Source organism: Heloderma suspectum, chromosome 17 (assembly GCF_057233095.1).
Source record: "Heloderma suspectum isolate Gila_16-S chromosome 17, 16-S_ref, whole genome shotgun sequence".
In the NCBI taxonomy this organism is placed as follows: domain Eukaryota; kingdom Metazoa; phylum Chordata; class Lepidosauria; order Squamata; family Helodermatidae; genus Heloderma; species Heloderma suspectum.
In genome coordinates this window covers 20563337-20590112 of record NC_139474.1, presented here as the reverse complement: position 1 = coordinate 20590112, position 26776 = coordinate 20563337, and the positions used below count along the sequence as shown (strand labels likewise).

The following is a 26776-nucleotide window of genomic DNA, read 5'->3' as shown; positions in this document are numbered from 1 at the left end:
ACAGGTTACAGCTCTGGAATTGGTCGCCCCACCCCAGTTCATTTTTACACCTGACTGTGGGTTAACGCTCCTTCGTTTTAACCTTCGCTGTATTTTAACCAGGGCTGTTAATGGTCAAGCCCAGATAGAGGGGAGGAGCAGGCAATCCTGTGTCCCCATCGCTCTGTCCTGGCTGCCATTGCATCTTGGAGTCCAGACGCCAGATCGCTTTCATTACGGGTCAGCCAGGCTAGGGGGAAACATCCCAGGGAGTCCCTGTGGCAGGTCCCTTTCTGCCTCATTAAATAATGAAACATGCAACGCCTCTCCCCTCAAAAGAGTTGAGAAAAGGGAAATACCATTGAAAAGAGAGGCTCAGGGGCTACGGACTGTCACCTCCTTGAATCTAAACGTGTGGACACAATGAGGGCTCCATCTTAATATATATTTTTAAAAAATTAAGAGCTGGGAGTCTCTGAATGCGTCTGGCCTTTACAGCCCTCTGACTATTTTCCTGGCATTCTTGACAACTAGTCTTGTGCTTTGCCAGGCTGTGATCTCTCTTTGTTTGAGGCCTGATCTCCCTTTTGGCACTTGAATTTGTAATAAAACCATGCACGAAATGGAGTGGTTTACTGTCCCTTGCTCCTCTTCCCCCCCTCCCTCCAGCCCTGGATACTCATTCTTGGAGTCGGCCTCAGGAGATTATTGGAGCAGAAACGCTGGATGGAATTTCAGTATAGCTGGAGGAGCCGATGAATATTTCATGCCCTGGCAGAAAGTTCCCTCCTTTCGTAGACTCGATTAGTATCTCAAACAAGTGTTGGGGGCCATGAGAGATGTAGGGCCCCTTAATAAAACCCTGGGGGGCAGGAGGGCAGGCTCTCCAGATTTTTACGGCAAGACTAGAAACCTCTGTGGTGCTGCATCACTGGGTGATTATGCATGGTGTGGAGAATGTAGATAGAACCCGGGGTCATCCTATGAAGCTGATTGGTGGGAGATTATGGCCACCGATTTGGATGGCTTTAAAAGGGGGTTATCATAGAATTATAGAACAGTAGGGTTGGAAGGGGCCTACGAGACCATCGAGTCCAACCCCCTGCTCAATGCAGGAATCCAAGTCACAGCATCCCTGACAGATGGCTGTCCAGCCTCCTCTTGAATGCCTCCATTGTGGGAGAGCCCACCAACTCCCTAGGTCATTGGTTCCATTGTCGTATTGCTCTAACAGTCAGGACGTTTCTCCTGATGTTCAGCTGGAATCCGGCTTCCTGTCACTTAAGGCCATTATTCCGTGTCCTGCACTCTGGGACGATCGAGAAGAGAGCCCGGCCTTCCTCTCTGGGACAACCTTTGAAGGACTTGAAGAGTGCTATCATATCTCCCCTCAGTCTTCTCTTCTCAAGGCTAAACATGCCCAGTTCTTTCATTTCCTCTTCATAGGGTTTTGTTTCCAGTCCCCTGATCATCTTTGTTGCCCTCCTCTGAACCCTCTCCAGCTTGTCTGCATCCTTCTTAAAGTGCAGTGCCCAGAACTGGACACAATACTCCAGATAAGGCCTAACCAGTGCTGAGTAGAGGGGAACTAATACTTCCCAGGATTTCGAAGCTATGCTTCTATTAATGCAGCCCAAAAGAGCATTTGCCTTTTTTGCAGCCACATCACATTGTTGGCTCATAGTCAGCTTGTGATCGACAACAATTCCAAGATCCTTCTCACTTGTTGTGTTATTGAGCCACGTATCCCCCATCTTGTAACTGTGCATTTGGTTTCTTTTTCCTAGGTGCAGAACTTGGCATTTATCCCTATTACATTTCATTCTGTTTTCTGCCCAGCACTCCAGTCTGTCAAGATCACTTTGAATTTTGCTTCTGTCTTCGAAAGTGTTAGCTATCCCACCTAATTTTGTGTCATCTGCAACTTTGATCAGGGTTGGACAAATTCATGAAGGGTGAGGCTATCAATGGCTACTAGTCTTGATGGCTATGTGCTGCCTCCAGTACCAGAGGCAATGAGCCTCTGTACACCAGTTGGTGGGGAACATGGGCGGGAGGGTGCTATTGCACTCGTGTCCTGCTTGTGGGTTCCTGGTTGACAGCTGGTTGGCCACTGTGTGAACAGAATGCTGGATGAAATGGATCCTTGTTCTGATCCAGCAAGGCTCTTCTTATGTTCTTATGTTCCAGTGATGGTTTGGATGCTTTATTCAGCTCTGTGGTGGTCTTTTGTGCCTGTTTGTTTGTTTGTTTGTTTATTTATTTATTTGATTTATTAAATTTATTAAATGTATTAATCGCCCATCTGGCTGGTCATCCAGCCACTCTGGGCGATGTACAACAATAAAAATAGTTCATACAATAAAATTCAACATTAAAAACATCACATTTCTAAAATTACCCTCTACCCCAAATGCTGCCTGAACAACCACGTTTTTAATGCATGGCAGAAGCTCATTAAAGAGGGGGCATGGCGGAGTTCCCTGTTAATGGCTTCTGCACAGGACTTGTACCATGTACAGAGCGGTATGACACAGAATGCCAGTTGCTAGAGAGGGCTATTGCATTCATGCTTTTGCTTGTGGGCCAGCCACCTTGGGAAGTGAGGTGCTGAACTATGTGGGCCTTCAGTTTGATCCAGCTGGGCTTGTCTTTTATGTCCACCTTTTTCTCTGGCAGAGCAGGGTCCATCCATTGGAAATGGGGGCCTTGCCACCTCACTTGCTTCCCTCCTTTCCATGACGTAGCGTACATCAACCTCAATAGCGAAATGAAACCTCCACATATGGAGGGAGTCTACCTCCGAGTACCAGATGCTGGAGGCAAACTAGAAGAGGGTCGCTGTGAGGGTGGATTGATTTAAATCAGCAAGAAAAAAGGCAGGTATAAAACACGGATTTAAATCAAGTTTCCCATTGAAACGTTTTCATATATTTCTTGAGCAATAATGCCAGTCTGACCAATGAGACATGTTAATTTACAGCTAAATAAGGTATTATTTATACTGTTCCATTCTTACATGCATGCTTTGTATCTCTTTTTCTCATTGTATATATTTTACATGCTGTCCTTTTTATCTATAAAGGGAATGTGTTTAAATATTCCCATATAGGGTCTTCCATAAGAACAGCACCCATGACAGCTTGAGGTAAACAGCACGATCCTATACATGTCTCCCAATAAACAAGCCCCATAGAGTCCAAGGGGTCTTACTTCGTATAGGATTGCAGCCTTAGTATGAGAATGCAGGAAAATGCTCACTAGACACTTTTATCTTCTCCTTTTCCTTCCAGCATTGCTCCTTTCTGCTTCACCCTGTCTTGGCCTGGCCTTGCCCTGACAAAACTCCAGTAGCAAGCTAAAATGAAATGCACATGACTGATAGGTCAGAGCAAGATTTGATAGTTACTGGGCAGAAAAAAACCCAGTTTGATTGTTTTTTAATGTAATTTCCTGATTTTGTTAAAAGCATCCATTTTTATCCACCCTATGTAGTCTTTTCTGGCTTAATTAACTCCTCTGTCTTGCTTGGCCCAACTCCATCATCACATAGGCACAGAACAACAGTCCTGACTAGCCTGTGTCTTTTCACATCTGACTTTAATCAGAGAAACTGAAAGCCCAGAACATTCAAGAAGCAGGAGCTGTTAGTTAGCCTGGACAGAACCATTTTCATGAGAAGAAAAGCTGAAATTAATGCTCATGTTTGATGAGTAGATTATTTCATTTTTATGAGACTTTAAGTGTTGGTTTAGCATGTTTATAGTGATGTTTAATTGTAAATATATATATTTTTTAAAGTTAGAATTTTAATATTTTATTTATGATGTCTTCAGAAGATAAAAAAATAAAATTTAAAAAATCTGTTGATTTTTTTTTTTTTTAATCGTCAGTTTTTGTCCACCCTGGCCGCTGTCTTCCTGTCCTCCCTGTGAGCTTCTGATTGTCGGCTGTGAGCAACAGGATGCTTGACTAAATGGACCATTGGCTCTAATTCAGCAGGGCAGCTCTACATGACTGGCTTAGCCATGATTGGTAGGAAAAGAGCCTCCGTGCTTAGCGGCAGTATACCTCTGACTTCCAGATGCTGAGGACAGGCGAGAGGGGAGTGTGGTTCCCTTCAGACCTTGTCTGTGGTCTTCCCAAGAGCCCTTCTACCTTAAATGAGGGCTGGGGTACCTCTGTTGTTGGACTCCAACTTCCATCAGCCTCAGGTAGCGTGGCCAGTGGTCAGGGTGAATGGGAGTTGTAGTCCAGCAACATCTGGAGAGGTTATAGTTTCCCCAGCCCTAACCTAGATGGCCCTTTGGTCTGATCCAGCAGGGTTACTTGAATGTAAAGTCTCTCCTGTTTTGGGGGGCAAAACATTGCAGCGGTTTGGGCTTAACCTTTATTCCCAGAAGATCCAGGAAATGTAAGTGATTACATGGAAAGTGCCTTTGGCAGAAGCAGCTTGATGGGAACAACTCTTGTCTGAACGTCCTGTCCTGTTCCTCTCTTGCTGGAAGGGATGTGGGGTAGTTGCTCCTTTGTACTTCCTGGAACAGAGGCAAAGCAGAGAGAAGGAGCCGCACTGAGGTGGTAATGCAAACACAGCCTAGTAATGAAGTACCGAATTTGGGGAAGTTTGTAGGGCAACAGGCTACTGTTCGACTGAAAATTGGGGAACATGTTTGAAAAGTCCAGGGGGCCAGCGTCAAGTTACTTTGGAGCCAATTTCAAATGTTTAATCTGAACATGGCTAATGCAATAAATTCCAGGTGAAAAAAGTCTTTGGCATTCTTCCAAACATGCATATGGGAGAATGTGGAGAGAAGGACTTCTTTCTTGTCCTTAAGGGATGGGCTAGTCTTATTGATCACATCTCTGTCCCATTCTTCTGCCAAGGAGATTAGGGTAGGATGCATGGGGGCTGTCTGCTTATCCCCACAACAACCTTACAAGGTAGGCGAGGCCCAGAGATGACCACCCAAGGCAACAAAGTCAGTTTCATAGCTGAGCAGGGCTTTTAAGCCAGCTCAACGCGAGCACGCCATCAGCTTTGCCATCCTGACTTGAGGTGTGAGGGTGGTCTTTTTGGGCTGTCCCAGCCAGGCTGGAACAGTTTGCAACCCCTGTACTCCAGAGTCCCGTGCCTGTCTTCCAGTGGAGAAAACGTTGGCTCTAAAGTTGACCCAGGAGCCCTCCCACTTCCAGCTACTTCATTGGTCGCTGCAGAACAATGGGCTGATAGAAAGCTGGATGCTGCGTAGGCCTTTGGTTGCCTGTGATGGGCACAGCTGTTCGCCAGCTGGAAACTGGGGCTCCTGCCTGTAATTTATGCCTGAGGGCATCTGAGACATTTTGAGCAAAACGCGCAAGTGCTTTGGCTGTCGGAGCACGTAAAAGTGCTGTGTATTTCCCCTTGCCTCTTAAAATGCACATTCAAGATTTCAAACTGCTGGCGCGGGGTGCACTGCCAGAGGCCGTCCTCTCTCTCGAACTGGGCGACACAGATCCGCAGGCTCGCTGGGCCTTGCGGAAGTTAGCAGTGTGGCATGCAGTGCCTGCCTTGCTTTTTCTCCCTATTCACTGTCATGATGCATCGGTGCAGAACCAACTGACCCTGCTCATCTTTTCTTTGGTTTCTAAGCAAGTTTCTAGCCCTCAGGACTGTAAAGGTGAGCTTGAGACCACAGTGCAACCAGAGAATCTGGGGGAGTTGCCAAACAGGGCCTCTGAGCCTTGGAGGTGCTCTCCTGGTTTTCATTTCCATCTCATCTCTCCATCCTCCTCCCCTGCCTAGTTGGTACATGTAGCAAATTCACGTTTGTATAATTTAAAGCGGGAAATCCAAGGTGCTTGTTCACCCTTGCACTTAAAATCTGGAAGCTAGGGCTTTGAAATTTGTGTGTGGGGTTTTTTTTTCCCAGGCTGTCATCCAGGTGGCAGAATTTTGGGTTTCCCTGGGCAGCAGGAGTTTGGGGTCATGGTGATTTGAAATATTTAGGGCAGTCTATCCACAGTGCTGCTTACTGTATTGCTCTTGATGACTTCTGAAAATGTCCTCACTCTACACTTTTTTTTTTTAAACCATGGGGCTCAGCAAATCTCCCCCCCCCCCAAAGAGTAGATCTTCTATTTTGCACCTGTAATAAACCACAAATCTGCGTGGTTACAGTAATGTGTCCCCTTCGCAGATTCTGGCAGAGTGGCAGTACCTTGGCCATGCAGATTCCTAGGTTTCTGGACTAAAGTTCCTTTGCTTCTCCCATGCTTGGTAGTGGTTTGTTCTGAGCCATTCTGTGTCTGGGTGCTTCTTGGGCTGGGGAGGTGGAAACAGAATGCCTGTTTCCTTCATGTCTTGCTTCCGGGCTTCCCACTGGCACCCAGCTGGCCACCAGAATGCTGAACTAGACAGACCTGGATGAGCTGTGTCAGCAGAGGCACTGGCGCCTTCCATTTCAGGTCAAATAAGCCTTGTTTTGTAGGCAGAACCTCTCAGCACAAATCCCTCCTTTCAGCGAACATGTTCTGGTTTACAGGGGAGAGAACACGGGATGAGTACAATAAAAAGTTATTTCACTTGCCATCGTAATTCCAGCAACTTGGCCGGGGGTGGCCCTTTGCACCCACTCCCTTCAACCCCCAGATCTGTTTATCCCTGCCAGCAAATTCCATCTGTGAAGGCTGCCTTCTGAGGTTGCATGTAGGGGATTTGCCAGCATGCCAGCTGCCTTGTTTGCAGAGAGGCTGTGATGGGTGCTAGATGTCACAGATTGCTGGGATATTTTGCCTAGGCGGGGGAAGCAACCCTATCCCAGTGACTTCCCAAATACTGAATATCTGGGCTTAAAATCGGAGACGTCCATGTTAATAATTGTAGTCTTATCATGTTCATCCTGACCTTTCATTTATTTATTTATTTCATTTAATTTCTATACCGCCCAATAGCCGAAGCTCTCTGGGCGGTTCACAAAAATTAAAACCAAAATTACAACCAAATTTAGGAGCTCTTTTATCCTCACAGCACCCCTGCGAGGTAGGTTAGGCTGAGGGACAGTGACTATGCAACACATCTGGCAGGTGCCAGGATGGGGAAGGCTGTTTTTACTCTGAAAGCTGTCCAGATGAGCCTGAAGGTGCTCAAGCAAAGCTTGTCTGTCCCACCCTCCCGAACAGTGTTTAGGCAGGTAGTATTTCAGAGCCTGGTTTCCTGGTGGTTGATCTTCCTGCTGGGAATCGTCACTACCTGTAACTTGAGTGTTGAGAACCTGCTTCGTGGTGACACACACTCGCAGCGCCGGCAACCTTTGTGCAGGGAGCCTTGCCCCCTCCCTCTGTTGTTGGGTCTCTGTCGCATCTGCGGGAGAGGGAGGCCCAGGGAAGAGTGAAAGTTGATTCAGAATGATTCACCTCAACGGAAGGCAAAAGGGTGTCCTCATCACTGCCGTGGTTTCCTGTTGGTTTGGAAATCAGGTGAAATTAGACGGGGGTGTCGATTGCACACATCCGCGCCTGAAAGGCCGGACTGGCTCCCAACCCCTTTTAAGAGTGCCTTGAGTCAACACATAACTCTGCTTTCCCCAGCGTGGCTTCCTCCATGGGGTGTTGGCTCTACCACCTATCATCCCCAGCTAGCCTGGCCAATAGGAGTTCTGGCCCAACATGTCTAGAAGGCCTCAGGTTGGGGAAGGCTGACTTAATTGCAAGCAGGCTTGAAGGAAGCCAGAGCCCTGTTCCGCCCTTTCCCCACCTGGCTCTTCTGTTTCCCTTCCAGCTAACCCAAGGTGAGAGAAGACAAGAGCTCGAGGAGGAACATTCCCCTGGGTCCCTAGCACAGAGATAGGCAATGCACGCGATGTTGTAGACTACAACTCCCATAATCCCTGACCATTGGCCCTGCTGACTGGGACTTCAGGAGGGTACAACAGGAGGGTACCAGGAGGGAACCAGGTGGCCTACCTGTGCGCTAGCAGAATGGGAGCTCCTTCCCTTGCCTTCAGTTGCCGCATTGAGTCGCATGCCCCGTGATGTGTCTGGAGGGTCTGTGTCTGTCTGTCTCTCTGTGTGAAGGAGCCACGCAAGCGGGCCAGTGTTCCTGTTTCAATTCAGTTGTTTCACATCTCTGCACCGGACCAAAGAGCCCTTGCTTTCTCCCCACTTCACTCAGTTTGGGGGCCTTTTTCAAACACAAACAAGAATTCCAACCATTTCTGTCCTCTCCATGACTTGGCCGGACTTTGTAGCTTGCCTGCCTTGTTGCTTCTGTTTTCAATAAACCGGCGCGGGGTGGGGTGTGTGTGTGTTGGGTTTCAATTGCGTGATTTGGCCCAGTTATTTCATGCACTTGGAAAGAATGCAGTGTGTGTGTGTGTAATAAGGGTGATCTCAGTGCTAGGGAGAGGCAGGCTTTGCAGACAGGGTTAGTGGGGAGGAAACAGTTGTCAATTCATCCCTTCCACACTCCCCCCTGTCCTTGTGGGACTGCAAGCGGAAGAGCCTCATTAATCGCCAGTTAATAAGAACGGGTCGAAGTCCATCCAGTTATTTGCTGCGTCACTTGCTCAAAAGCCTCTGCAGATAACTTAGATAAATGCACCCTTGCCCTCTAAGCATCTACACGGCCTCTGTTCTCCTACCCACCCCACATGTCCCGGCTTGGCCCATTTCTCCTTTCCCTTCTCTCTGCTCCTCTATCCGCGTTTCCACATTTGGAATCCTGCATCCTTATCTAGTTGCCCCCATCTCCGAAAGGAACATCAAAGAAATGAGAAAGGTGCAAAAAAGAGCAACGTTTGCAGCTTTTTGGTTTAGGGGCTTACAAAGTAATATTTTTTCAAAGCTTTTCTATCCTGCTCTTCAGTCAAAAGGCTCCTGAAATGGCTTAGAAAGAATTAATAAGTAGACAGTCCCTGCCCTCAAGCTTACAATCTAAAAAGTTGCAAGACATAAGAAAAGGGATTGGGAGGGAGGAAGAGAAAAGGCATGAAGGAGATGCTTGTTTCTGTTTCCTTGGGGTGGAAATAGACCTGTTTTGGAACCAGGTGTATTCAGGTTTGCACTGCATCTGTTGTACATTTGGGCTGGCCTGTTCTTTGCTACCCTATTCCACTTTCTTATATAGTTCAATACAGGGGCGAGAAAGGGGAATGGTGTGTGTGTGTGTGTGTTGGGGGGAATGGTTGGCAGAGGTTAATGAAATGATTCATGGTGCAAAGAAAGTGAATAGAGAATCCTTTTCCCTCTCTCTCACAATACCAGAACCCCGAGTCATCTAACAAAACAGCATCTCTTCCTTTCTCCTAGACAACAGCTTATTTGTTTTTAATAAATATAAAAGCTGTGCAGGAAAATACTTCTGGGTTCTTCTGAACCAGCCCCTCAAAATAGTCTCCAGATCTTTCTAGCCTGCTTATGCGTGTGTTAGGCTGGCCACACTTTACTTGATCAGTTGCTTGTGGGCTGAGAAGGTGGGGGAGAAACAACTTCTGTAAAGCTTCTCTGAGTTGATCACCTGAAAGTGTTTGAGAGTTGCCCAAGGCAGTCAGGCAAGTGGCTATTTAGAAGCTTGTGTCAGTAGCCAGGGGCCCTCCGACCTTGGTTTCAGCAAAATGATTCTACGATATTCTGGTGGTTGGTTGGAGGGTGTGTGGGGAACTAGGTCCTTTCCAGCATGGTTAATTCTTCAAGAGAAGGGACAGGGTTTGGGCTGCTTGCCAGCCAGCTGTGCAGCCAGCTTGTTGGATTTCCGTTCCACTTTCTATTTAAAGGTGCACTTAGAAAAAAAATAAATTACAACAGAGTTTCCACACCCTTCTGAGCCCTGGCTCAGGTGAAACGCCAGCACTTCTTAATTTCTTTTTGGAGCATTGAAACAATTGACTAGCAGGGTGTGAAATGGGAAAATGGAGGGGCATGTGGTACTCTGGAAATCGCAGAAGTGGTGCGGGTGTGTGAGAGAACGAACCTAATGGTGGGGGTGTCTCGCGTCTCTTTCTTCACCGGTTGGATCTGTTCTTCACTTACCACGCGGCCGTTCCCGTCGTCCTAGCTAAACTGCTACCTGTTAAGCAACCCGTTTTGCCTGTCGCAAGCAGGTTGTTCCAGAGCTTTATTTATTTAATCATGCACTTCCTCCAAAAAGCTCAGGGCAGTTTACACAGTTCTCCACTTCCACCCTGCGCCCCCCACAACCTCCCATGTTCTCCTAACAGCCCCCAAGTTTTCTGCTTCCCTTCCTCTTTCCGTCTCCCAGATGCTCTTCATCTACCCACACTTCTGCCCGTTGTCATCCAACAGTGCCCTCCGACAGCACCCCAGAGGCCTCTGTCTTCCCAGTGGAGTTTGCTTTCCATGGAGCGAGGGGAAGTGCCACCTGCTTATGTAACATTTGAATACACTCGTAGGAACTGGGAGGGCAAAATGAAGCTTCCCCCTGCTGGGGCAGCCTATCTGGGAACATCAGGCGCTGGGGACGAAGGGCCAGGGAGTAGAGACGGTCACCTCTGCCTGGCTTGCAGGCGCTCGGATTCATCTGGCTGTCCTGTATTGGAAGCAAATGCTGGCTTTGATCTCCTGTGCGCAGGCAGGAGGACAGAATATCCAGTGGATTTGTGGGGAGGGGGGCAGAGAGGCTGCTTCTTCCAGTACCTTCATCAGTGTTAAGGGGGCGGGAAGGGGGGAAGAGGGAGCACAAAAAGCTGGTTTTAAACTCTTGCCTTTTTTCTCCTCAACTTTCCTCCCACCCCTCCTTCCTTCTTTCCTTCCCCCGCCCCCAAAATGCACTACCCACCTCCCCACCTCTCATTCATTTCCCAGGAATTGTCATCGAGTACGGAAAGTCTTGATAGATCATTTTGCTCCGTAAGTGGCCCACGTTTCGCTTCTCCTCCCCCCACTTCTGCCCCAGCAACTGGGCTGCCTGCCTCTTCTTCTTCCCCCCCCCCTTGTGATTATTTTTAATGTACTTATTTCTTCTGCAGCAGCATTTCCTCTCTGTCGTCATATAAGCCACTTTGCTAAGCCGCTGGTCACCGTGGCAAATGCATCTTGCAGAGCAGCAAGGCAGATCCATTCCCTGCTCCTCTCTTTCTCTCTCTCTCTCCTCCCACACTCCTGGCAGGCTGAGCACTGCTCTGCCAGGAGCCATTTCTGGCTGAGCCTTTGGCAGATCCAGCTTCCCTAACTTCCATGCCTCTCTCTTCCGCTCCACTCACACGCCACCACGTGCATGCCCAGCTCCTTTTGAGCTGCAGCTGGGGAGGGTGGATATTTGGAGCCCTGCATGGCACAGCAGGGAGTGTCTTCTTTATACTAAAGATGTGTTCACTGTTTTTCTAGACTAGGGCTGTCGAACCTCAGGCCTACGGGCCAACTCCGGCCCACCTGGAATCTCAGTCGGGCCCTCTTGGGTTCCCCAGATGGCCATGCCTCTTTCCACCAGCCTCTGGTGGCTTCCTGCCTTTCCTGCGCATTTTCCCCCATTTAAAAAAGTCAGGATTCTTCTCCTAGGAGCTTGAAGTTAAAATAGGCTGGTATTTTAGCTGTGCCCACCACTAGGATGCAGCCCCGCGAAAGCTTCTCCAAAATTGAATTTGGCCCTTGGGCTGAGAGAAGTTCAACAGCCCTGTTGTAGACAGATCTGTGCCCGGAACAGCAGCAAATTGGTAGAGCTTTAGTCCCTGCTTTTTTATTTAATAGTTGCTTGTCTGTTGGGTGCTGCACAATCATCTTTCTCTTTTGTGCCTAGCGTTCTAGGTTCCCTTCAAAGCAAGCAGCATATAAAACATCCCCCTTCAAGTTCTTCCCGTCCTGCCCAAATTTCTTTTTAAAAGTTATATCTCACCTTATTTCCCAAAGGGGACACAAGGCGGCTGACTGCAGAAAATGTCATGCAATATTTAAGCCAGCAGCTGTTCTCTCACCGTCAGAAGTAAGAAGCTGGTAACTTTTTCGTTTTTCATGTCACTGGCCAGTGATAACTGGAAACCGTTCACTTCATGGGTTTTGGCTTGCCCATTTAATAGTAAAATTATACTGTAAAGCGAACAGTTATCTTATTTTGAAAACCAGAATTTGCTTACCATTTTATAAGTCCAAAGGCTATAAAGCAGCCTTTCCCAACCTGCTCCCCTCCAGATGTGTTGGACTGCAATTCCCATACTCCCCCAGCTAACATAGTCCAACACAGCTGGTAGGTACCAGGTTGGGAAAGGCTGCTGTAAGCCCTCTCCCCTTCTCTATAGGACAGCTCTGCTGTCAGATAATTATTCAGATAATTAGTCCAGAGTTGATCATTACAAGAACTTCAGGTTTCATTTTTGTTTTCAGATAAAGTTGCTAGTCCTTATTGCTGCAAAGTTAGGCTTGAAAGGTATACACTGCATTCCAGTGATTTATTATTTTATTACTATTCTTTTATTATTGAGGTACTTACAATGTACGTACTTTACTCAGATTTTAAAATTTAGACAATCCCTGCCCACAGTTGCCCACAGGAATGGAGAGGGGAAGAGAGGGAAAAAAGCAAATTTAGGTTCCAGTTCTTCCCCGCTCCCCACAGAAATGGGGTTGGTTTTGCAAATTAAATTATGTTGCAGAATTTTGCAACCTAAATCAAGCTTTTTTTCTGTGCAACGATCTCTGTCATCAAGTGCAGCGTACGCTCAGCCCTATCTCTGGGTGTGCGTTGAGCGGGGAGTCTTCTCACAAGTGACCAGCATTGAACATGCAGCCTTTAAATAAGCAAAAAAATGCACATACCTGCAATTGAACCATGGTTCCTGGCCTCTTTTTCTCTTCACTCAAGTTCCAGATAAAAGAGGAAATGCTGTTTTCTGCTGCTTTAAACAAACTCTTTTTAATTTAGCACGTCATGTGTTGGTACGGATTTGCAGCTGTTTCTGTTTCGCGCAATGCAACAATTAAAATCAGTTTTTTCCTCTTTCTATTCAAATCTTGCTGTCGCCAATCATACTTCATGTCCCTCCCTTGCCCCGCAAATACATTTCCCCTCTTACTCCTTGATAAGAGTAGGAGGGCATGGAGGAGAAATTAGTGTTGGGAAGGACTTTGGGAAGCTTTTTCAGTTACTCTGATCAACATTGTCTCCATGATCTAGTTTGCACAATCATTTTCCGTAACCCAACCCCCGCTCGTAGGTTGTTGTGTCGTCTGAACTTGGTGAGGTTAACAAACTACCCACAATCCTAAAACGTCCTTGGTTTCTTTGTGGTTTGTTAATCACACCAACAACTCACCCTCTTGGGCTTCGGACAACACACCAACCTAAGAGAGGGAGTTGGGTTACGGAACGGACCCCCTCCAGCACCCGGCATGTGCCTCAAACCACAGCAGCTTATTTAAACCACCACGGTTGAAAAAGATTGTGCAAACCCGCCCCGTCTCTGAATCTATTCTTTCAGTTGTTCCAATCAGCAACATCTCCCTGTCTTCTTAATCCATTCTGCTCCTTCCTTGGGTTCTTCTTCCTAATGTGGGAGTCTCAGTCTTAAGGCTTTGCCATTTATGGAAAATAGTAGTCCATAACCAGTAAGGTTATTTAGCCCTATGGATGCTGTGGTCTACTGGTTATTTAGGCAGGGCTGGGGGAGAGAGAAAGTGATGGTTACTTGCCTCATGTTTGTTGCTGATGATGATAAGATTGCATTTTCAGTACTATCTGTGTCCTTTGTGCTATAATAAGCAGTATAAGCCCCAAGGAGTACAATCACCATTTAGAAAGGGGAGCAGGGAGGGAGAGGAAAAGGTAAGTCTGCCATTGGCCATGCTGGCTGGGGCTGATGTAGTCCAACACACCCGGAAGAAAAGGCTGACATAAAGGATAATTTTGAGCAAACTTGATTGTCCATCGTTAAATGACTGTAGAACTTTTGGCTCATAATCCTTCAGTCCTTACTCCCAACTTATTTTAGTTAGTTACAATCTTTCTACCAAAAGATTTCGGAGCTGTGAACCGCACACTTATTTGTTAACAATATAGTTGTTGTCGCTATCATTTAAAGTGGTTAAAGCTTTCTAAGCACTGTACGACTACCTTTAAAAAAAAAAAGCACAGTCCCTGCGTGTGCAGGCTTACAGTGTCTCCTCAACGAAGTCTTAAGTATGTGCAATTCTGTATACTTGCAATTATTCCTTGCTAGTCTGTTCCCGTCTCTTGCCTCCCTTTTTTCGAACGGGGCAGCAGCCGTTGAGCATATCTGCTGCATTGAGGCCTAGTAGGAAGGTGGCAGGGAGGACGAGCTGGTTAAAAACAGCAGTGCCTGCAGCGCTAACGATTCCTGTTATTGTAGCATGAGCTCCTGTGAGCAAATTCCTATTCCGTCAGATGTGGTCACGTCCCTCTGATGTGGTTGCCTGGGTAAAGTGGGGAGCATGCATTGTTGCTGTTTGAATGCGAACTACATGGAAACTTAACCTGCCACCTCCCCTTGCCCTCAGGGGTGGCAGGAGGAACACCAAATGGGCAGGTTCCTTTCTTTGTCTTTAACGTCTTGTTTCCTCGCTCACGTTTTTCCTGAGTAGCATGCTCTGCTGCTTCATATGGTTGCAGCCTTTCCTTTTCACGCATGACCCTCTCTGTTAGCGGTGCTTGGTTTTGGTGGTGGTGGCAGCGGTGGGAATGGCTTATTAATGCATCGCTTTTGCTGTGATAAGCACAGAAGTGAGGCTGGATATTTCAAAGAGCAATAGCCAGGGGGTCTCACTTTAGAAGTACTGGGATGAGGTTTGGTGGGAAACTGATCTTCACTCAAAAAGCAGAAGTGAATTCCAAAATCCATGTGAGCGTCATACCTTCATTAGGCCAGTTCGAAGGTCACAAAGAGATGGGCAAGCTTTTGAGAGTTCCAGGTCTCTTCGTCAAGAAAGATGTTAACAAAAAGCAGGTGTGGGGCTGGGGAAGCTGACAATGTTTAAGTCATGAGGTCTCATGGTCAGAGTCTTAAGATGAAATGGTGGAGGAGAGGGCTCTTCCAGGAATTGTATGGTGTCGGGTTGCCCCTGGGACTGCCAGGAAGAAGAAACAAGCAAGCAGCGGTTGATCTCCTGTTTTTTAAAAGCATAAAATCCAGTTGATACTCAGAACTGTCTTCATCAGTGTCTAGTAATCATCCATGGTGCTGTTAGCATGTATGTAAGTGGACTTCCACTGTCCAAAGTGCTCTGCATGCATTATCTTCGTAATTCTCCCAACAGCCCTGTAATGTAATGCAGTATTCCTTCCGCTGTATTGCAGGGAGGTGCCGAAGGTCTTCCTTTAGGTCCCCCAGTGAGGATTTGGCTGTGAGCTGATCTTTGCACCAGGAACCTATTTGGTTCTCTTAGCTACACCCGTTCTCTTTCTTAAAAGGCATATGCAGGAAATGGGCTTTTGTGGTGGTGGTGTTAAAGGATGGCTCCTCTTCCTTTGGAATGGGGTGGGTACGGCCACAGCGAGCTGGGGTAAGGAGTTACCTATGGCCCTCCAGATGTTGGGATCCAAATCCTATTGGCCCAGCTGGCATGGATGATGGGACTTGCAGTTCAGGACTTCTGGAGGGTGCCAGGTTGAGGAAGGATGGCCCAATTTTTAGTAATGCTTAAGTGAGTAGAAATTCCTATTTTAAAAAACCCCACCAAAACGTTCATACACTTTTCTCCGCCTTACTAAGGGAAAAAATAATAGATGCCGCCACCAGGCAGAGACTTACGAGTGATTTGAACTTCCCACAGCGAAGGCATACCCATGGGCAGTTCAGCCCAGCATTATAATGTTCAAAAGAGTCCTGGCTTTTTTGTACCCCGTGCTCAGGGGAGAGCTGCTGTACTGCACTTAAGAGGAGCAGTGTGTGTCAAAGAGGGTCAGCAGCCCTCGGAGGGTTTTAACGTTGACTTCAGGCCCTGGCTGAGTTTGAGGCTGGTCTGTTCAGATTTCTCCACCTCTGCAAGGAAAAGAGAGCAACCCCAAGGAGTCTCAGACCTGGGGTGGCAGGGGAGGTGCTCAAGTCTGGATGCGTAGTCTAATCAGCACCCCCCCACACTTCCTATCCAAATTCCTCTGCCATTACTTAAACACCCCCATTATTAAACAACCCTGTAACTGAAGAACAGTGGCGTTTGCCTGTTTTGTAGCACAAGGAACGAACTTTGGGCACCTTTCAAGACCAAAACACGTTCACCCCGCCACCACAGGCTGCTGTCGGACCCTTAGGTAACAATTGCTCCCTCTCTGTCCACTAAATGCAAGAAGCTGAGCAGGGATAAGGGGGCTGGATGGAGAAAGGAGGCTGGCAGCCCCATGACCCCAACTGGCATTCCCAGTAGTCAGACATGTGCCATATTTTTTTACCCACACACACAAGGGGTGAAACGTATAGGCAGCCTCTGAGCCGGGAACTGTATGAGAAGGCAAGCTTTTGAATGAGCACATCTCTCAGTATGGCTCTGAAGGGCTGGGCTCCAAGTGTCCCTGGAGGACCGATCGCTGGGGGCTAGCAGAACGCAGCCGGCAAGTTTGGAGTGAGGCCAGGTGCTGGGTATGAGCGGCAGGGCATCGATATCCTGCCACGCTTCTGTGAGGTAGGCAGAGGACTGATCTAGGCACGTGCTTGTCCAGCGTGCCTGGTAATCTGGATGGCCTTGATCAGAGTGGGCAAGTGTGGTCTTTATCTGGCAAAAATGGGTGACCGCTTAATACTTCCGGAGTGAGAGTTCTCTAGGCAGGCACCTTCTGCCCAGAAATGTGGCTCCAACTTCCCTCTTCCATTTTCCCTCCCTCCAGTTCTTCTTTTAAAAACCCCTCTGTCCCTGCGCAGCCTATCCGACTTGCCCCGGAGCGAGAGTTCATCAAGTCGCTGATGGCCATCGGGAAGCGTCTGACCACGCTGCCGACCAAAGAGCAGAAGACCCAGCGCCTCGTCTCGGAGCTCTCTCTGCTCAGCCACAAGCTGCCGGCCCGTGTCTGGCTCCCCACCGCTGGGTTTGACCACCATGTGGTGCGGGTCCCACACACCCAGGCTGTGGTGCTGAACTCCAAGGACAAGGTAAGGGCCCCCCAGAAGAGGAGAGGGGGTGCGTTCCAGTTGGATTGCCGTTACGGCTTTATGCGTAGAGGTGGGAGGAACCTCAGAGGTCCTCCAGTCCAGCCCCCCGCCAATGCAAGAAACCCATGGCCATGGCAGCCCCAATAGGGAGAAAGCCAGCCCCCGTCTAAAACCCAGCTCCTTCACCCTCTCCTCATAGCCCTTTCTCATACTCCTCTGACCACGGTTTACATCCCTCAAAGGGCAAAACAACAATAATAAAGCACATAGGGAGCTGCCTTTATACCAAGTCAGACCCTTGGTCCATCTAGTCCTTACTAGCAGCAATGGCTCTCCAGGGTTTCAGGCAGGATTTTTTCCAGCCCTACCTAGAGATGCTGGGGATCAAACCTGGGACTTTCTGCATGCAAAGCGGGGGCTCTCCCACCGAGCCATGGCCGTTCCTTTAAGGCATATGGATCTAGGACGTTATGTCATAAGCTACAGCTTGATAATGATAATCATAAGAAAAATGATAAAATTAGGAAGGTCAAAGCTATAAGTCCGAATGGAGGGTCAAAAAAGCAGCTGGATTTTTCCCACTCCCCTCCTCAAAGGATCACCCCAAAATGTCCATTCTGTTTCTCCAAACACTGTAAATTCATCAAATCAGAATTCCTCTTTTCTGTCTCTTCCCCCCCCACACACACACACACACCCCGCTCCCTCTTTCACAAGGCCCCTTACCTAATCTATGTGGAAGTACTTGAATGTGAAAACTTCGACACCACTAACGTACCGGCCCGGATCCCGGAGAACCGTATCCGCAGCACGCGGTCCGTGGAGAACCTTCCAGAATGCGGGATCACGCACGAGCAGCGGGCCAGCAGCTTCACCACCGTTCCCAATTACGACAACGACGACGAGGCTTGGTCTGTGGACGACATCGGGGAGCTGCAAGTGGAGGTATCCACCCCGCTAAGGACAAAAGGAAATGAAATGCCTTGTCAGAACTAGCGGCCCATCCTGATAGTGGGGCGGGGTGTGGGGAGAGAGGTAGGCTTTTCAGAAGCCTCGAGTAGGGCTGGTGTGTCAGGCTGTGCTAACACGAGCAGAGGACAAACAGGGTTAGGCTCTGGCTGATATCGTCTGGCCACCTTTCTCCCTCCTTTGTGTATATCTCTTCTCTAGTGGCTAATTCTCCCTGCTCCTCCTTCCTCCCAACTCCTAAGGACAACAAGCCACTAGAAATAGACTTGCGGAAACAACTTGTGGAGAAAGGCAGCCAGAGGAGACTTCTTATAGTTAAGGCACAACGGATGTATTGATCCAGCCTTCCCCAACCTGATGCCCTCCAGTTGTTTTGGACTTCAGCTCCCATCAGCCCCTGCCAGCATCGCCAATGGTCAGGAGTAGTGGGAGCTGCAGTCGAACGCATCTCGACGGCACCAGGTTGAGGAAGAATGGGTTAGGGAAACCGTAATGCAGTTTGCGGGGAAACCTAGCAGACCGCCTAATCTTGTAGAATTATTCTGGGGGATTTTTCTAAGAACTGTGAGCGTACTCGTTAATGTTCTTGCTTTGGCATCAGCCCCACATTATTCCCACGGAAATGGCTTCCTAAGTAAGCTTAGGATTTCAGCCTTTGCTAAATGTAGAGCTTCAGGTGGGGCAGTTCTTTCTAGGGTGCCTTGTGGAAGCAGAAGATGAAGAAGCACGTCTGCTTCCATTGAATATCTTGTTCCCCCTCTCCTCCAGCTTCCTGAGATCCACACAAATAGCTGTGACAACATCTCCCAGTTCTCCGTGGACAGCATCACCAGCCAAGAGAGCAAAGAGCCGGTCTTTATAGCTGCAGGAGATATCAGGTGAACAGGAGTCCAGGAGTAACGTTCTCTGCCTGGAAGTGAGGGTCAGTGACGATGGGCCTGGATTTCCCATCCTCCTCCTGGGTTTTCCTCAGGGCTGGAACCGGAAAGTTCCATGAGGGAGAGACACCAGATTCAGCAACTGTGTCTGTTACAGTTCCAGTGTGGAAAATGTTTGCATAACTTCGGCTAGTCAATGAGAGGGACAAAGTAATTTCCCTCACTGCCAAAGCTCTTCTCCAGAGATCCCCCACCCCCTGGCGCTGAGAGCTAGAATTGTCCTTCCCTTTCAGAAAAAACAAACAAAAAAACTCTGGTGGTCAGAATGCTGAATTACAAGCCCAGTAGAAAATGTGGCCCTTGTACAAGATAGCAGACAAACACTTTGGCCCTGGCTGTGCGTCACGGCGGCAAATCGTGGGGTAATTCATTCATGCCGCCGCCATTTTGGATATGAATATTCTGGTCGGGCCGCTCAGGGGTTGCTCTGTGATGTCTGAACCCAGGCATTATGGGTTAATCGTGACTTAAACAACCCACTGTTAACCTAACAACTAATTGTAGGTGAACTGTGGGTTGTTCAGTCCACTTGTTTGAATGTCATGGAGGAACCTCTGATTGGCCCAATCAGAGGCTGCATATTCAAAATGGTGGCTGCGTGTGCCTCAGCAGATTGTGGGTTAATTAACCCACACCACCATTACGTGCAACTGAGTCTGGGTCTTCGACTTCAAAGGTTTTTTTCCCTAAAAGGCAATAATCAATTTTATGTGGTCTTCCCAAGAAATCTTTGAGCTGCTTTGTATGTGTTTTCACTCCTTCCTCCCTCCTCAGGTGAAATTTTATATAACCTGGAAACAGGGTAACTATTCCTATTTTATACAGAGAGCCATCGGTGTGCACATTGCTTTAGAGTGACAAGATGAAAATAGGGGTGTGCCCTGGGTAGCTTATGGTGTAAGATTTGCCATGGGAGAGTGGGTAGCAACAGAGAGAGAGAGGACAAGGGTGAGTGATAATAATTTACCTAGGGCTACTGACATAAACATATTTATAGGGTGGCCAGTAAACCAGTGATTCTCCTGGTTTCGGTTACTACACATAGTCTCACCTCCGTCCACCAGCTCCTGCAATGGATTTCAGCCTTCCAAGATTTCCTCCCTGCCTGTCCCCCCCACCCCCCAAAAGAGGAGGATGTGCACAGGTTCCTAACAGAACAGGCGTTGTTGATATCTCTTATACGGACATATCTATGGGCTTGTGATGATCTCTGTGTGCTGGATACAGAACGTGTGCTGGATACATGCAAATAGTGTGTTGTCCCTATATATTTGCATGGAGAACATGCATACCCTGATCATGTCAGTAAGTGAAGCAATATATGTAAGCCCAGATCGGGGTAATATATATTTTCCAGTACCTGTAGGCTGTGACTGAAGTTGTGTCAGATCATGAAAACTGTCTTTTGTTTGGTGTCTGTCTGCCCACCACTTGCCCACCAACTGCCCTGGGATTCAGCTCAGATTCCAAACTCAGGCCCCTCCAGGCTAATTCTGGAACAATGACCCATCCCATTAAGACTTTGCTCTTAAAACCATTATTTTAAGAAACAAATGGACCAGCAGCAATAAAATAAAAATACAAACAAACTTACAGAGGTGAAAAAAAGCCAGAGCAGTAGTTTTTTAAAAAAGGAAAGACCGCACTAGGACTAGGGGGTTATGCCTGGTGGTGGATGATAGGGGTTGGAGTCCAGTACATCTGGAGCGCCCTGGATTGGGAAAGGCTGTTTTAAAGCTTCACAAGTGACGGCTGCCAGTCCGCTCTCCTCCCTTCCACCAGCTTCCACCTCCCCAAAGTTTCCATGTAGCACAAACACTTTTCTGGCCACAGATTAGTCCCCAATGCTTTGAGGCGAATCCTTCCCTGTGAACCAACCCAAACAACTCTTGAGATCTAGAAACATACCCCCTCCACCCATTTTAAGCAAAAACTGAAGAATGATAGATATCCAATTCTGTGTGGTGGATCCTCAGACACACTGAACTCACCCCTTCCCCCCACCCCAGTGAAATCCTCTGAAAGGTAGGCTTATCTTACCCTCCCACCCCCCTTTCTGCAGGAGACGCCTCTCAGAGCAACTTGCCCACACTCCAACGTCATTCAAGAGAGACCCCGAGGATCCGTCTGCCGTTGCCCTGAAGGAGCCGTGGCAGGAGAAAGTCAGGTGAAGAGGTTGCAGCCAGCGAACAGCAATCCCTTTTCGGGGCCGAGGCTGGCAGGCCGGCAGGGGTGAGGCTGGAACAGGAAGAGTCTCGGGTGGGTCTGTGTGTGCCCACAAAGGTCAGGCAGGGTTGGCATCTGAGGTGAGTTGTCTAGCCAGTGAATAAGCCGGTGATGGACAAGCGAGTGTGACGGGCTTCTGGCAGGGTGGCGAGCCTTGGCTGGGGTGGCCTGCAAGCCTCGGCCTGGTCTCTCATGGAGAGAACGGGCTGCAGCTTAGCCATGACGCTTTGCACACAGAAGGTCCCAAGTTTGATCCCCGGCACCTCCCAGTTAGGACCGGGAAGAACCCTCGGGAGCCTCTGCCAGTCAGTGCGGACAATCCCGAATTGGACGGACGAATGTTCTGATGCTTCGGAGGATCCTAGAGAAAGACCATAACACCCTAAACCTTTTGCTGTCCTAGGTGCTTTGCAGGGTAGCAGGAGGAGAGGGGGCAGGTCCTCTGCTCCAAGGAGCTTACAATCTAAAGCAGTCTTCCCCATCCTGCCCCCCCCCTTAAAAACAGGCAGTACTCATAGCGTGGCTTTTCCAGTCTCCTGGGGCCTGCTGATAGAGGTTCCAGTGCTCGCCAGGGACAGCCCGAAGCCTTCGGCCCAAGCAAGGCCAGGCAGATGCGAGAGAGATCAGCCTGTCTCTCCCTGCTGCTTCTCCACAGGCGGATCCGGGAGGGCTCTCCGTACGGCCACCTCCCCAACTGGCGCCTTCTCTCCGTGATTGTGAAATGCGGTGACGATCTCCGTCAAGAGCTGCTGGCCTTCCAGGTTCTCAAGCAACTGCAGGTAGGGGGAGGGCCGTGATGACCCCCAACGTGCTCGCCCAGGCGCTGCCGGGGCTGCGTTGTCGGATCAGCTCAGGATTATTTGCATACCTCTTTTCCGCAGTGACTGAGCTCTGACCGAAATCCACAGTAGCAGCAAACCTAGTCGCAAAAACAAATGTTGTCCAAACCGTTTCGCTAAGCTGTGCAATACAAAATTCCTAGCAATTCGCAGCACGAGAACAGCTTTTCCCCAATCCAGTGCCCTCCAGATATGGGTTGGGACTGGAGCTCCCATCATCCCCAGCCAGCAGGGCCATTGGCTGTGCTGGCTGGGGATGATGGGTGCTCTAGTCCCAACCCATCTGGAAGGTGACCGGGTTGGGGAAGAATGCAGTAGGACAAACATCTGTGACAGTATTGAATACAAAGCTGCAGTTCCGGAGCGGCGACAAAAAGCACAAATGGATTAAGAGGGCAGGGGCCATAGTTCAGTGAAATGTTGCTTGCATTGCATGCAAGCGGTCCCAGGTTCCATCCCCAGCGTTTCCAGACAGATCTGGGGAAAACCACACTACAAGCTAGAAGGATCTCGGAATCGTCGATCACAAGCTGACGATGAGCCAACCATGTTATGTGGCTGCAAAAAAGGCAGATGCTGTTTTGGTCTGCATTAAGAGAAGCATAGCTTCCAAATCATGTGGAGTACTAGTTCCCCTCTACTCAGCACTGGTTAGGCCTCATCTGGAGTACTGTGTCCAGTTTTGGGTGCCACACTTTAAGACGGATGCAGACAAGCTGGAGAGGGTTCAGCGGAAAGAACTGGGCATGTTTAGCCTTGAGAAGAGAAGACTGAGGGGAGACAGGATAGCGCTCTTCAAGTCCTTGAAAGGCTGTCCCAGGGAGGAAGGCCAGGATCTCTTCTCGATCATCCCGGAATGCAGGACACAGAATCATGGGCTCAAGTGACAGGAAGCCAGATCCCGGCTGAACATCAGGAAAAACGTCCTGACTGTTAGAGCAATACGACAATGGAACCAATGACCTAGGGAGGCGGTGGGCTCTCCCACCCTGGAGGCATTCCAGAGGAGGCTGGACAGCCACCTGTCAGGGATGCTCTGCCTTGGATTCCTGCACTGAGCAGGGGGTTGGACTCGATGGCCTTGTAGGCCCCTTCCAGCCCTACTATGCTATGAACCCCTGGAGAACCGCGGCTGCCAGTCAGCATCGACAGTACTGGGCCAGATGGACCCAGGGTCTGATTCAGTTTAAAGCAGCTTCCTATGTTCCCATTTAAATCAACCCTGTATTCGGAACCATGAGGACCGGAATCTTCATTTTTAGGGAAAGGGCCATTGCTGCCAGTCAGTGTCAACAACACTGGAATAGGTGGACTAAGTGGGTTCTGACTCGGTATAAAACTGCTTCCTCTGCTCCGTTGTTCCTAATGAAGGGTGCAGTAGTTACGTTAAAATGCACAACTGAGAATCTGGAAAAAGTATCAGAGCAATCAGATATGTAGAATAATAATTCAAGAGCAGCCAAATATAAAATGCAGTATAGTTTTTAACATGCATAAGTCAAAGCTAGATGACCAGATGATAACTTCTAGTTGGACGTTTAAGAATCGGCAGCCACAGTCCTCCGCAGAGCCTCTGCTTGCTGTTCTGGACATCGGGCCCCGGCTGCTCCTGCGGTATCTTCTGGGGCGCCCCCGCCACCTGGAGACAAATGGTGGAGAGCTTTCGCAGCATTGGCGTGAGCTTTTGCAGCGGGAAGCCTCCAGCCACCAAGGCCCCCCTTTCCTTCTCTTTCAGTCCATCTGGGAGCAGGAGCGCGTCCCTCTGTGGATCAAGCCCTACAAAATCCTCGTCATCTCGGCCGACAGCGGCATGATTGAGCCGGTGGTCAACGCCGTCTCCATCCACCAGGTCAAGAAGCAGTCACAGCTCTCGCTGCTGGACTACTTCTTGCAGGAGCACGGCAGCTACACCACCGAGGCCTTTCTGACGGCTCAGCGCAACTTCGTGCAGAGCTGCGCCGGGTACTGCCTGGTCTGTTACCTGCTCCAGGTCAAAGACAGGTGAGTGGGGGGAGCCTCTTGGGGGAACGGTGTGTGTGGTGGGGTGGGCAGGAGGCACCCAACACATCCCTTTCGGGGAGCTTTTGAAAGGAGCAGAGGAGAAAGAGAGGAGCCTCGTGGTTGCACATTTTGAAGTGAGGAAAAGCTGTGGACGTCTTGGGGGCGCGTTGGATGGAGAGAAGAAAGGGATTCTTGGTCTGAGGGGGATCTCTTGTGGAAGAGAAGAGTAGGTGGAAGCAGACGCTTTATGGCAGCAGGCCTTGTTTGTATGCTTTAGAGCGCAATCCTATGCATGTTTAGCCTTGAGAAGAGATGACTGAGGGGAGATAGGATAGCGCTGTCATTCTATGTTGAGGCAGGAGAAAAGTCCTGCCACTCTCAGCATGGCCGGCTGGGCAATGCTGGGAGTTACTGGACCTTTTTCTGTCGAAACAAGCATAGGATTGCGCCCTTAATACATTAGGTGGTTGCCTTTTAAGGCTTTTGTAAACGAGATGACTCTGTGGGCTTTTCTTAATGTAGCATCTGACTCGTGATGTAAGAAAATAAGATTCTTTCACCAAGCCAGGGGAGTCAAGTGTAAAGAACTGTTGTAGTGCATGCCGTTGCGAGGCGGAGGTATGAGCCAGCGGGGCTGTTTGCACGGCCCGACAGCGTGCTGCGGGCTACTTAACCCATGCGCAGGCTGCTGTGCGTGTGGCCACCATTTTGAATATGCAACCTTTGCTTGCGGTTTGCCATGTTGTGTGGACCTGACAGGCATGGGCTAAACCACCCTCGCGTAACCCATGGTCTCCTTTAGGGTTGTGCGAGGATTTAGCCCTCGCATAAACCAGGCTTGCTGGGTTCACATAGAATCATGGAATAGTAGGGCTGGAAGGGGCCTACAAGGTCATCAAGTCCAACCCCTGCCCGAGTGGGGCGTCCATATGCAAGCCAGCAGCCGCACACACAGCAGCTGCGGGTTAAATAACCCACAACGAGCTGTGGTGCACTGACTGAACCTGGGCAGGGAGGACCCAGTTCCAGGCTCGCCTCTGCCATGGAAGACCCTATGTCGACCTTCCTCAGCCTCTGGTGCCTTTGGCTGGATTGGCTTTTTTTCTGGGCTTCGTGCTGCGCAACGTATGAAGAACGGCCCAAGGGGGAATTGCTTTGGACATTACGGAGAGGAGCTTAAGAAGCCCAGTGCAACTGATCCTTCCTTCCTCTTCTCTAAACCCTGCAAAACAGGCACAACGGCAATATCTTGTTGGATGCAGATGGACACATAATCCACATCGATTTTGGGTTCATCCTCTCCAGCTCCCCCCGCAACCTCGGTTTCGAGACGTCAGCCTTCAAGCTCACCACGGAGTTTGTTGATGTAAGTTTGGGGAGAGCAAAAGGAGCTAATGGAAATTTAGAGCTAAGTGGAGCGTGTGTTTAAAACCTGTAGATGCAGTTAGACAGCCTCGGCCAAGGCCAGGTGCAAGGAGGCAGGAGACTCTTGCAGGCCTAAGGGCTGTTGTGGAAGTGGCACAATCCACTGAGCAGAAAGACTTTCAGTGTCACCCCCCTCCCCCAATGTAAGCTTCTGGTCCTTATGGCCGATAACATTGAAAAGGGGGAGAGTGCTTGGTAATAAAAGAGCATTCTGAAGCCACAGAGAGGATCTCCCAACAAGCAGGGAAGGACTACCCCTTGCCCACATAGCTCCTCACCTCTCCCCACCCCCTTTTGCACCACAAATTTTTTCCCAAGCAAGCAGTATGCTCAGACAGAAAACCGTCCCCTTGTTCCTCTCCGCGTGCAGCATCCTCCTCTTCTGCTTGTCTGCCTCTTGATGCCCGCCCCCCTTCCTCATTTTCCCAGGTCATGGGCGGCCTGGATGGCGACATGTTCAACTACTACAAGATGCTGATGTTGCAAGGCCTCGTCGCTGGTCGGAAGCACATGGATAAAGTCGTGCAGATTGTGGAGATCATGCAACAAGGTACAGGGGGCTAGTTTTTCTTCTGAGTGCTTGTGTGGCTGCAGGTCAGCTGGCGGCATCTGCCCGGGAGAGCGTCCTCCGGACATTTTTCCCCATCGGTTTATCTACCAACGGTCACCTGCATGGCTGTCACAGAGCCCCTGTCAATTTGCGGAGGATTCTGGGACGCTGGCCAGACCTAGGGGGCTCAGCTGTCTCCGAACCAAACTGGCGAACTTCTGCTCGGCCCACAGACTAAGGCCCTCTTTTAAAGAACGTTTAGTTGTTGAACCTGCCCTTTAATTAAACCTTGTGTACTGCTCAAACATCAGGGATAGGTGCTTTTAAAAATTGCACATTTTTTTGCTCTTCCTTCAGTCGACCAAAGGGGGCCCAAGTGCTGAAGCGTGCTAAAGAAAGGCAGGCTTAGAAAGGAGAGCTAAAGTAATGAGAGCCTGTATCAGTTTGTCCTCCAGGTTGCCAGCGATGTTTGGGAGAAATGCAGCGGAGTCAGGTTCCTACAGTAGCGCAGGTCATCTGTGAGTGTCGAGAGAGAGCAGCAGAATCGGATAAGTTACTAGTCCATAAGAAAGTACCAACTGCCCTGCTCAATCAGGCCAAAGGTCCATCTAGACCAGCATTTTGCTACCCACACTGGCCAGCCAGATGTCTCTGGAAGGTCACAAGCATAGCATGTGACGCCGATGGCCAGTCATTCTTTACCCCAGCGTATCTGGCACTTGGAGATATACTGCCCCTGAAGATGGAGGTTTTGGTTTAGCTAGCTACTGTGGCTGATAGCCGTCAGTACATTTATCCTCCATGAATTTACTTGTGGCAGTGAGG

At 49.1% G+C, this 26776-nt stretch overlaps 1 protein-coding gene and 1 long non-coding RNA gene across 3 annotated transcripts in view; one reads left to right on the top strand and one right to left on the bottom strand.

Annotated features, from left to right (window-relative positions):
• Window positions 1-26776, top strand: part of PI4KB (phosphatidylinositol 4-kinase beta) — a 49584-nt gene that overhangs the window by 17545 nt on the left and 5263 nt on the right. Inside the window, exons 4-12 of one of the 2 annotated variants that reach the window (XM_084824022.1) lie at window positions 10780-10824; window positions 16776-17003; window positions 17721-17948; window positions 18741-18850; window positions 20973-21077; window positions 21792-21915; window positions 23711-23976; window positions 25210-25342; window positions 25831-25951. In XM_084824022.1, the coding sequence (XP_084680148.1) occupies window positions 10780-10824; window positions 16776-17003; window positions 17721-17948; window positions 18741-18850; window positions 20973-21077; window positions 21792-21915; window positions 23711-23976; window positions 25210-25342; window positions 25831-25951 (1360 nt within the window). The remainder of the gene's footprint in view (window positions 1-10779; window positions 10825-16775; window positions 17004-17720; window positions 17949-18740; window positions 18851-20972; window positions 21078-21791; window positions 21916-23710; window positions 23977-25209; window positions 25343-25830; window positions 25952-26776) is intronic. The other variant, XM_084824024.1, reaches the window with a different exon arrangement.
• Window positions 3864-8228, bottom strand: LOC146334667 (uncharacterized). The gene is made up of 5 exons (XR_014786288.1): window positions 7924-8228; window positions 7211-7418; window positions 6382-6492; window positions 6180-6283; window positions 3864-4517 (listed from the first exon to the last, which is right to left on the bottom strand). It is a non-coding gene; the product is annotated as an uncharacterized LOC146334667 (long non-coding RNA).